At 36.5% G+C, this 11,054-nt stretch overlaps 1 protein-coding gene across 4 annotated transcripts; it reads left to right on the top strand.

Annotated features, from left to right (window-relative positions):
- Positions 1-6,818: 6,818 nt before the first annotated feature.
- Positions 6,819-10,339, top strand: Smp_060190.1 (ctg4a-related; the record flags this gene model as incomplete). Of its 4 annotated transcripts, XM_018789754.1 has the most annotated exons (8): positions 6,819-6,982; positions 7,012-7,126; positions 7,164-7,304; positions 7,340-7,424; positions 7,457-7,574; positions 7,706-7,878; positions 8,939-8,983; positions 10,155-10,339. In XM_018789754.1, the coding sequence occupies 6 exons, from the start codon at positions 6,892-6,894 to the stop codon at positions 7,711-7,713; spliced, it is 558 nt and encodes a 185-aa protein (XP_018655165.1). The 4 variants fall into 4 exon arrangements, with proteins under 4 accessions (XP_018655165.1, XP_018655163.1, XP_018655164.1 ...); XM_018789751.1 differs by lacking the exon at positions 7,706-7,878 and having other exon boundaries at positions 6,892-6,982; positions 10,155-10,180; XM_018789752.1 differs by lacking the exon at positions 7,706-7,878 and having other exon boundaries at positions 7,012-7,304.
- Positions 10,340-11,054: the final 715 nt, after the last annotated feature.

The raw sequence follows: 11,054 nt of genomic DNA, 5'->3' as shown, positions 1-11,054 counted from the left end.
TTCAGGGTAAGAAAAATAAAACATTGAACAACTCACAAGAATTTAGGACATATGAGCTTCTTTTGATCGGCCTTAGTTGGTCAGCATCCATAAGATTAGTGAGTTATCTGTCTACTTGTAATAAGAAAAATAAAAGGACATGACACTTAGGAAGAATAATTTGGATTTATCCATTAGAGAGATTCGGAAACTGAAACTGAGGGTTAGGAGCGGAAGGCCATGGTTAATAATCAATAAATAGTGGGGAAGGATAAAGCATGTTTTCTTTAGCTTTGCTATATTCATACTAACGACAATGGAGTTCGTTATATGCTTGTTCCGTCTAGATATTGGGCGGTCCATAATAAAGTGCCTCATTGGTAGGCGGGAGTTCAAGGAATAGTTGGTGAAGTTCTTTAGAGTTTAGTAACAGGGTTATTAGCCTTTTAAATTTGGTAAAGGTGTCACAGTTACGGATAGGTATTGGCAACCTGTTCCACAATAAACTATACCGAACTGTAAAAAACCTACAACGCATTTGTTTTTGGTGTTTTTCGGTAAATAGTGTATATGCATTGTTTCTTAGTCTATAGGCTGGGTCATTGATCATAGTTGGACAGGAGGTTAGGAATGACAGTCCATTTATTGCTTTGTAGAGAAATATCAGATTGTTCCTTAACCTACGGTGCCATAAAGGTTCTAAAGAGAGGTGCTTACATCTACTTGTGTAATCAAGAGTGGTGTCACATCCTAGCAGTTGGTGTGTACAGCCTCTTTGAACATCTTCTACTCTTATTTTGTCAGTGGTATTCATATTAGAGAAGATAAAAGAGCAGTATTCTAGGGAAGATCGTACACATATTTTGTAAAGGGTAAGCTTGGCATCTGTCGTGAAGAAATTTTTTGTTATGAAGCCAATTAGACGTCTGGCTTTAGAAATAATAGAGGAGGCGTGTGTTTTAAAGTTTAGGCTTCCTGTGTAATTTATTCCTAGATCGTGTACTGAATTAAGTGTCTGGACTTTACTTTTATTTAAGTAAAGTTGGGGTTCATAGGGGTGCTTTCCAAAGTGTATGATCCCGCATTTGTGGAGGTTAAATGGTAATTGCCACTTTTCGCTCCAGATAGTTAGGTTATTGAGATCATCTTGAATCAGGGGTACACTTTCACTTAGAACCTTAGGCTTATAGCTGTATACTATTTTGAGATCATCAGCATATAAGTATGGTTTCCCAGATTTTATGATGTTACATATATCGTTTATATACATGAGAAACAAAAGTGGGCCTAATACACTTCCCTGGATGACATTTGATGTAGCGTATTTTGTTTACGTGCTTTCCTGAGATTACGGAAAATTATGACATCTGAAGTTAACAAAACATTTTTCAGTCCATATTTTTGATGGAACTTGAAAAGTTACTTCGGTGGGACTATAATTTATATACGACCTTTGACCTACTTGGAGTGACCTTGAGGCAATTCACTACTTACCAGTTTCAAAAGAGTGTTATATGAGGAATTAGGAGTGGGATTTAGAGTTTGAATTTAAGATTATGCATTAAATGTCTTTATCATCAACTGATATCATCTATAACGCCAAAATGCTATTTAATTATATGGATGGATGAATTTCGGGCCCGAGCCCAACACTTGCTACCTTTGAATACATTGGTTCGGCCATAAGCTATAGTCTTGCCGTTATTTCCTCATTTTCCCTTACATAAAGGAGTTCACCACAGTCCTAAAATGAGTTCAGTCAATGACAATCAAGAATGTAAGTGAATTTGTAGTGGCTTTTGTTCTGCTGCTTTCTACCTGATTTATCTTCTGGACCATCGGTACCCAGAACATTCTTAATACTCTTTTAGTAACATCCTCTCTACGATAGTTCATCTTGGTTTCTATCCATCCAACGTTACGTTGATTCAGTCGGGAGAGTAGTGTAATGGTATTAGTGCTCAACTACACAATCCTTGAAAATGAAGATACGATAACTGAGAAAATGTACACTCAACATCCATCACTTGGAGAAGGTCAGAAACGGTGAACACGAGAACTCTTAATCGATGTTAGATATCTTGGCCATTTGGGCATAGTCATTCTATGTAACTTCTAGCTTTTAATATTAAGCACGTTAAACATTCTCTAGTCCAAATATATTCTTCAGAAGTCCTAAACACCACATCACTGAATAACACGTGAAACAAGTCAGTACAGACAGTGGTGCGAATTCCATGTAAGATCTCATGGACTAGGTAGTCACATCATGTGGAGTCTATGATTTTGGACTAAGTCTACTACTCTGATAGTAGAGATGAATGGGCTTAAAAACGACCTGGAAACTAGTAAACCTCACCAATTTAGGCCAACAGGAGGAAAGATACCTTGGGTAGAACCGAGTCAGGCGTTGGCATTAACCAATTATTAAAAACCGTATATCTCAAGCACGGACGATGCTGACAGTGACTTTGAGGGGGAGTGTGTTCGATAAAATGAGCATGTAGCGTAAAGCGAGATACCTAAACTGGCTAGTGACGATCGCTGAATGGCTGCCGTCAGCCAGTTTATGCGTAGTGAAGCTAACGAAGTTAGTATAGATTACCAATATAGTGACTTATGTGAGTTGTCGTGGTCTATTCGAGTTGGACGGCAGTGATGTGGGCTTTTGGTTTACATCAAAGTTATATCTCATAGTTACTACCTAGCGTGGATCACCCTTTCATGATATCCAGGTACTTTAACTACTTTGGTGACTGTATCAAACACGACATTACTAAAGAAATGCGTTGGTAGGAATAGCACTGTAGATTTCAGACTAGGGCTTGGAATGAAAAATAACTGTCTAGGCAGTTTAGATATGCGCTATTGTCCAGATGAAACTAAAATAAGGCAATTTGGTAAATGACGGCTCTAAGCAAATATTACCACCTAGTTATTCAACCAATAATTGTTCAATTAGTAGTCAAATCAAGTGAAACAAACAAACGTTATTCTATCCTTTCTGAACAGACCATGGACAGGTGCGTTCGAAAGATGATATTTGGCTGCGTTACAACACAGTGTTTCCAATTCTGAAACAGTGCTCCAATACACAATCAAGCAGCACAATCAAAAATGGGGAACGAGTCAATAAGGCTGCCATCAAGACAAAGTGTCAACTAAAACAACATGAATGTAGTTCAGGAAAACCATGTAAACTCAGTGAAGGCGTAAGCAAAACAAAAACTAAAATAAAACACAATTAGTACCATCTCCAACGTACTCAAAATGATCAACATATTGTACATGTAGAGGAATCAAGAGGAACAGGCTACAAGTGTATACGTGATATTTTTGCTAGCCGAAGAACAATATCACTATTGAATACTGAAAAATCACTGCCTTAGTGCGAATATTTGTTACTACATGCTGAAAATGCTGTGCGTACAATCTAGAAAAGTAAGGAGTGTCGGACCATGATGTGTAATTACATTTTATTTTGAATGACAGTGCTTCTCTATATCATTTCATGTAAACTATTAATGCTACCCAGTTGAGCGGCGACTTGATATTTATTAGCCAATAGAAAAGCCGATCAGCACTGAAAGCCAGGGAACTTACTTGGTGATCAATTAACGAATAATCTTTTTGCTATCATATCTCTTCACAATGTTATTATGTAAAATAAGCATGGTGATTTATCACAACTCACCGAACTTCCAAAATGCACAATACAATAAGATAAAGAGTGTAAAATTATGCTTTGTCTCCTGGCCTAAAACCTGAACATTCTGGCAAATGACATCTGGACTTGGTTGCAAACCGACTTTAAGATAACGTGAACAACGGGTAGATCAAGAAAGAGTATAAACTTTGAACTTAGGCATAACCGTCAAACTGTTTGTTCCCTGGAATCTACGTCTGAGAAGTAGGAAAGCAATCTTGATGATGTAAAAGTCCGGTTACTGTCTTTCCTTTCAGAACTGAAGGAAGGACGAATTTAGTCACCAAAAGTTGAGACAGTCGAAAAGTAACAAACAGAGTAATTACCCTCACTACCATGGTGACTGAAACGGTCCACACATGTTAAGAGACAAGAGTATCCATTTGAACAAAATCCGGATGAACATAGTTGAAACGAGCATCGGGAGTTGTAAACGAGCCAAAGGGACATTTTTTGTGCCTATCCACCTTAGATTTCTGACTGCTTACACAGGAGTGTGCCCACTCCCTCATTTCTCTATTCATACCAGGCCAGTAAAAATTGTTCTGCTATGATCTTGATGATTGCACGAACACCTGGATAAGGTTTGTGCAACGTATTGAAGGCGACGTGCCAATAGAGTCTCGGCACAATTGGACGTTCCCTACCTGTAGATGTGTCACATCGTAAGTTTTTTACCTGTCCCCAACCGTTTTTTACATGTAGTTTCAGGGTTGTCGAAGATAACTGCTGAAGATCAGTGTCTTCTTCTTGAAAATGGACGAGTTTGGTAAGGCTGATGTCTTGGCAGTTATATGGGACAAGGCGTCTGCAACTTCACTGTTTGCTCCATAAATGTGTTGTATATCTGAAACAAACTGCGGAATATAGTCCAGTTGTCGAGACTCTCGAGGTGAGTACTTGTCTGAAGATGAACTAAAAGAGAAAGTAAGAGGATTTTGATTGGTGCACAGGGTGAATTCCCGGCCTTCGATAGTGTTGAAAGTTTCCTACAGCACAATACGTAGCCAGGAGTTCCCTACCGAAAGTGCTGTACCTTGATTCAGTGTTTAGCAACCGTCTCAAGAAGAATTCCAAAGGTTGTCAGGTGTGGTCAACCCATTGTTGCAAGACTCCTCCGATTGCTGAGCCGCATGAGTCTACTGCGATAATAATGGTTGCTTCTGTGTCCTGGTGTGCGAGCACGGTTGTTTTGGAGATTAGTTCCTTAACTGCGAAGGATGCTTTTTTCGCGGTATCGTTCAAATTGATGGATACCGCATTTCCACGAAATTGGCCTGTTAAAGGTCTCACAAGAAACATGCATTTCGGTAGATGAGTCCATTCAAACTTGTGCGGTCAGCATCAAATGTCGAAGACTTACAGAGCTATGGATTTCGGGGATTCATTTACCGCTACACTGACAAGCAATACAGGAGAATCAGGAGAGATGTGGCCAAGATGTGTCACAACTCACATGGCTTTCTCTACCCGAAGAGACCGCTAATAAGTTTCAGCAACAATTTACTCTCAAGAGGGCATCCATTACATTAGAACAGGAAAGAACTCTCATTAAAAATCGTACAAAATTCTTAGCTGTTCAAAACAAGAAGTTATGTAACTCATTACCATAAGCTGTATTAATGAGATCCTTTTTAAATCTTTCAAAAGAAAACTGGGCAGCTACTTTAGTTCTGTAGTTACCAAGAGGGATTACTTGAAGCGCTACTCTCAGACCACTTCCATCATTAACCAAATTACTTAATCCGCTGGTTTCTATTAAAAACGCAACAAGGGTGATGTTCCTCAGTAACGAATAACACACTCCAGCTTCATAGATGCAAATCCCGAGGAGCAAATATTTCCTTACATCTGCTTAATAAATTTTAGATTGAAACCCATTTTTCAGTTAACGTTCCTTCAGGCTCCTGAAATATGAATAAGCAGATGATATATTTTTCCACCTAATACAGAGGTTCTTGAATTGAAGATACACTTCATCATGTCTTCATACCTATGAAGCTAAACGAAAACATAAAGAACGCTAACTCCTTTGGCGGGAACGATACCAAGTTCAAGGTTTACACAAGATGATGGGGTGGGTTGTACTAATTTCCTTCTTTACATTTATAACCAGTCACTTTCTCAAAATAACGACAAAGGGCCTGGTTCTCCGTGGTGGTATTATACTTTCATTACTAGACAATAATCGGATTATATTGATAACAATATGAAAAGTCATACACTTCCCACGTATGTTCGAAGCAACGTACGTTACTTATGAATTGGATGTACATCCGATCAGACGGTACACATCAACAAATTAAGAAATGCGTTGTAAATCAGCCGGCCTAGTGCGGTTGTATTTCTGTATGATTATTGTCACGTTACGTAAGACTTACAGTAATCTTTGCCAGATAGTTCTATCTACTACAGAGAAGGATCAGAAAGCTAGTTTTGAAATGTTACGTACATCATCCGCCCGTCCATGATAAAGCATAGGCTACACCCGAACTTACCACAGATCTTTCGGTGAAACCATGGAGTCTTAACCCAGACTTGGTCCAGAATTTAAAGTACTCAAGCACCCAACTTTAAGACGAAATTGACCAATTTCGGAACAGTCCTGATCAAGTCTATGAATGGGTTCTAAGAAAATGTGGCAGAAATCTATAATTAGCCCAGTCTTTGGATTATTGCTTAAAATTTATCTGAAATCACCGTAAAGTGGGAACTTTTCCTTAAATTTCCACGCGCATTAAGAAAATCCTGTAATGTAACACTTTGTTTCCTAAGAAAATGCTACTTAAGTTTTCATATAGCTAATAACTACACTATTTTGTGTCGTTATGAACCAGAATAGTATTATTCTGTTCGGAACATTTCTGCAGCACGACTGCATATTTAGACCTTTTCGACTAATATCTAGATTTATGGTTCCTGATTAATAAAAAAAGTCTGGATTCGTTCCCAAAAAAATAATGTATCATCTTATTTCACTAGTTGGTTTCAAGTATGTTCTAGACTTTCATGTGTGGTTTTGTGGGCTTGTATTAATGCTTTTATTTATGTCTCCGTATGCTTTGTAAGTTGTTGACTTTTTTTTTCTGTTATTTTTCAGTCTTATGTCAGCTTGTTAGACTCCTAGCACCAGCTATACACACTATAATCTCTGATTTAACCGTCCCAAGCGGTTTTATAATTGATAGAAAAGCAGTGTTTTTGTCATGATTTTACATCTCTTCTCCTTGCTGGTCTTTCTTACGTTTGTTAGAGGGGAAATTGTGAATGATGTCATCTTACCATCTAAATGTGAAGGTTGGGCACTGATTTGGTCTAAAGTGTAGTTTGCAAGTTACTTGTAACAGAAATTCTGTCTCGTCTTCAAGAAACCAAGTCAAGTGATGCTCTGAACGTGAGATCTGTCCAAGGGGATTCAAAGAAGGTTAAATATGAAACATCGTTGGTCTTTACCTTGGTTTACTTTATCACTTATTAGAGAACTTAGACTTTATGAAGTTCTGGAAGATCCTCCTATTTGCAGCAGGTTACTTCAATACAAAGTTCATAAAGAGCGTCAAGACAGTAGCAGATTTGATAAAGGTACACCCCAGACGATGAAATCCCTTACGGAACTGGTGTATGTCTCTTTTAATGCTTCCTTAATCTTGATAGAAACCGTGGCGTTGATGTGAAGCTGGATGTCCCTTTTGAGCTGTGGGATAAACCATCAGTAGAAGTAACAACCTTATTCAAGGAGGTAAGTCTACTGAGTAGTGCTTAATTTAGAAGTGTATCCCACTTGTCAATGAATACCAAGACATTATAGAAGAATGGTTTTACAGCAATCAAGATATAAATCTTTATGATTACCTTTGCCGTGAAAATGTTCTAGACAAATCTTCTCAAGGTTAGCACTTTTTCTTAAACGTGAATTTTTTGTTTATTCGTGATGATCAGTCTCAACAAAATGTTTCTCATATGTGACATTTATATAACCTTTTATGGAGTTGAGTATGCACTTTTACTTTATATTTCAAGTAAAATGATAAATTCCCCGGTCAGTGAAATATGACCTAGTTTCGTTTAATGCCACCGAGTTCTAAATCAAATGCACGAAATCACCAAATTATTAACTACGTATATTGTGTGAAAGAAAGGGATATTATGTCGCTGCCAAAATCATGTTGGTCAAGGAAAGGTTCGGAACTTGAGTGAGTAAATAAACTACCATATATTACACGCTTTTGTAACATTTAGAAACCACTAAACTTCACTTATGTAGATTTCTACAAAATTTGGAAATCCAAAGTTATCTTTTTTTACAAAATAAAAATCACCTGTAAGTACCAGCTCATCATGAAAGGTTTGTATATAATGCTAAGTAAACATTTTCTTACAGATATCAAGTTAAAGTTATTTCATTAATTCGTGCTAGACTTACCGACTGCTATAAACCCACGATGGAAAACTTGCCTTTAAGTACATAAATCCATATTTTCGTCTGGTTAACTCGCGTTTCACATACTGCTCACTCCATGCAGTTGCCAATCGTGACCACTAAAATCTTTCGATAACAATAACTTAGCATTTCCTTCACGCCACAATACAACATTTCCCTTTAACAAAATAATACGACAGACTCGATTAAAAACATGACTGCTGTTCATCAAGTCAGTCAGTCGGTTACAACGTAGAACTTCGTACGTACGTACATCGGTTCGAGTTGCCATCAAGACATATTTTCAAATGTTGTTGATTCGTTCGGTATGAATAAATTTCAGGCGAAAAGCTAAGATTTCACTTTAAACATATTCGTGACATGATACTTCAAATCAACTTTTGAAACAATAACTAAGTCAAGTAGTCACGGGGTAAAATGGTATCACGCGTTATCTAAATTGTTTCTAAATTGTGTGTTAAGTGTGTTTTTGACCATGTTCGTGATAACTTTAAATATGACAAAACTTTTGCGGCTTGAGTTTACCATAAGGTAAAGTGCTGCACACCATTGTATTAAACTTTCAACGTGAAACTATGTCGACAATATGAAGTCACTAAGAAAAAACCCAGTAATAATGGACTTGGAGAAAATTCCAATGTAGTACGGGGATCAGTTGGCTCAGTTTATTGATTTTTTTCTTATCATTTTCTTAAATCAGTGGCACTATACCAAGTTTCAACGTGTACGTTTAACCGATCTGCTAGTCTTAGTTTTGCTCCTGCGACTTAATCTTTCGGTAAACTAACGAATTGGCATATTTTGTTTTTCAGGGTGCTTGAATGAAAAATCTCCAAATCAACCCAAACATTCACCAGGTTTGAACTAAGATTGTCTCCTTGCATTTTCAAAATACTGTTGATATCATACAAAACCTTTTATACGTGTTCAGCATTACCCCCTAAAAGTTTCTAGAATGCACGAATGTTTGTGACATTATTAGTAGTCAAGGATCAATTTTGTAGACTCGTAACCACCATAATTTTTTAATGTGCTTTCAACATCATACAAATTTGTAAACTCGTATTCTCATGGATACCCAGTGTGGCTTTAAAGATTATCTATCAGTGAAGTAAACCCCTAAATGCAATAATTTACTTGATACAGGACCATTACAAGTTTTTTCAACGTTTAACTTAAAGAAGTTAGTATTCCCTTAAACTAAAAAAATAATCAGTTGAAATTAATCCTAAAAATATTGTGTTTTTTGTACGTTTCTTCCCACCATCCACTTGCCAAATTGTCAATTAATTGTCTCTTTCGATTTCAAAGTGTAGATAGGTGATCAAATATTTACAAGCAATGTATAGTAACTCAGGACTTAGAAAATTATATTTCATTGTTAATTTTTACCTTATTGTATAGACCTATAAAGCTTAATGCATGTATCGCCCAGCAGTCATTATTATATATGAATAATTTGCTTATGTTGTACTGAATCAGTCATTTCTTTTTCTACACCTATCCTACTCTGGATTATTATTTTGCAACATATCGGTCTATGTTTATTCATACGCTTTGTGTCCTGTTATATTGATTTTAGTTACGTGTCGAACGTCTATCTAAACTTCATAAACTAAAGCATATCAAACACTTGTTAATAATTATATCAATCTTTGTAACTTAAAGTTGTATGCAGCTGATGAAAAACTGTGAAATAGAATGAATCCACTTTATTCCACAAAAGTTGTTGTTGCTTCTCTGTTTAAATTAATTTTGCATTCATAGTTGTAAGGCATAAACCAGGTAGTTCGTCTGTAATTTTAATAATCGATGGTTGAAATATAAGTCTAATCCATAAACCTTTTGGAAGTTTAGGGTGTCCTAGTCACTGAAACAACTCCGTACACTTATAAATAGTCGTTTTTTAATTAATTCCTACAAGCTTGGTGTTCTTTTTCTTATTGATACATGAAAGTAATTGATGTTTAATATTATTGATATTATTATTATTATTATTGATATTATTTCTTGCTTATTTTATTTCAGAATTACACCAGTCGGAAGAGTTATAATTTATGTACAACATATTAGCGTCTCTTGACTAGTTTTTATTGGTTCTACATTTAGATTCATGGGGTTTTTGCACGTGTAACTACATTTCAAGTGAACTTTTTTTACTGACCAATAATTGTATTGTATATTCCTTTTTCAAATAAATACTGAACATTTCTAATCAGTTCGTTTTTACGTTTGGAAAGATATTTTGGTCAAAAACTGAGTTATTATATAGTTAAAATCCTTTCGGAAGTAGATTTTACATTTGTCTTATTATATTATTGAAATAATTTATTCAGATATAGCCCCGAACATTTTAGTTTGAGCTATTCATAAACAAACAAAGATCATCAACATAGAACCTGGCACAATAATGCGTTACCCCAAGTTTCCATGCTATATTAGTACGACGAGATGAAAAATATCAAAATAATTTACTAGCAATAATAAAAGAGTGTCTACACCTTATAAATATGGTTAGAAAAGACAGAATAGAAAAATATTTATGAAGAGATGCTGGGATTCATGATCGTAAGGAAGATAGAGTAAATGCATCTGCGACATTGTAACCGGTTGTGGAACATTCCACCAAAAGTCTCCAACCACTGATCACGGCTGTCATGCGGACCTTAACGAGGTATTCTGTATCTATCACTTCGGCTCAGATCGGTATTCAATGACTTCATGGATTGTTGTCACGTTTTGGTTAGGCTGCTCCTAGTCTTCCAATATACTGTTCTAGTAAGCATCATCCATCAAGTTAGGCAGTGGTTAGGATTATGCAACATATATCCCAACCACCTTAGTGAATGAACCACGCCAACCGACTTGCCACCCTTTCCACATACCCTAAGCTTAACGTCGATATTGCTCACTCGGTCATTCGATGAA

The sequence above is a fragment of the Schistosoma mansoni genome, chromosome W (genome assembly GCF_000237925.1).
Source record: "Schistosoma mansoni strain Puerto Rico chromosome W, complete genome".
In the NCBI taxonomy this organism is placed as follows: domain Eukaryota; kingdom Metazoa; phylum Platyhelminthes; class Trematoda; order Strigeidida; family Schistosomatidae; genus Schistosoma; species Schistosoma mansoni.
Note: the sequence above shows the minus strand (reverse complement) of the source record. Positions and strands in the feature narration are given on the sequence as shown.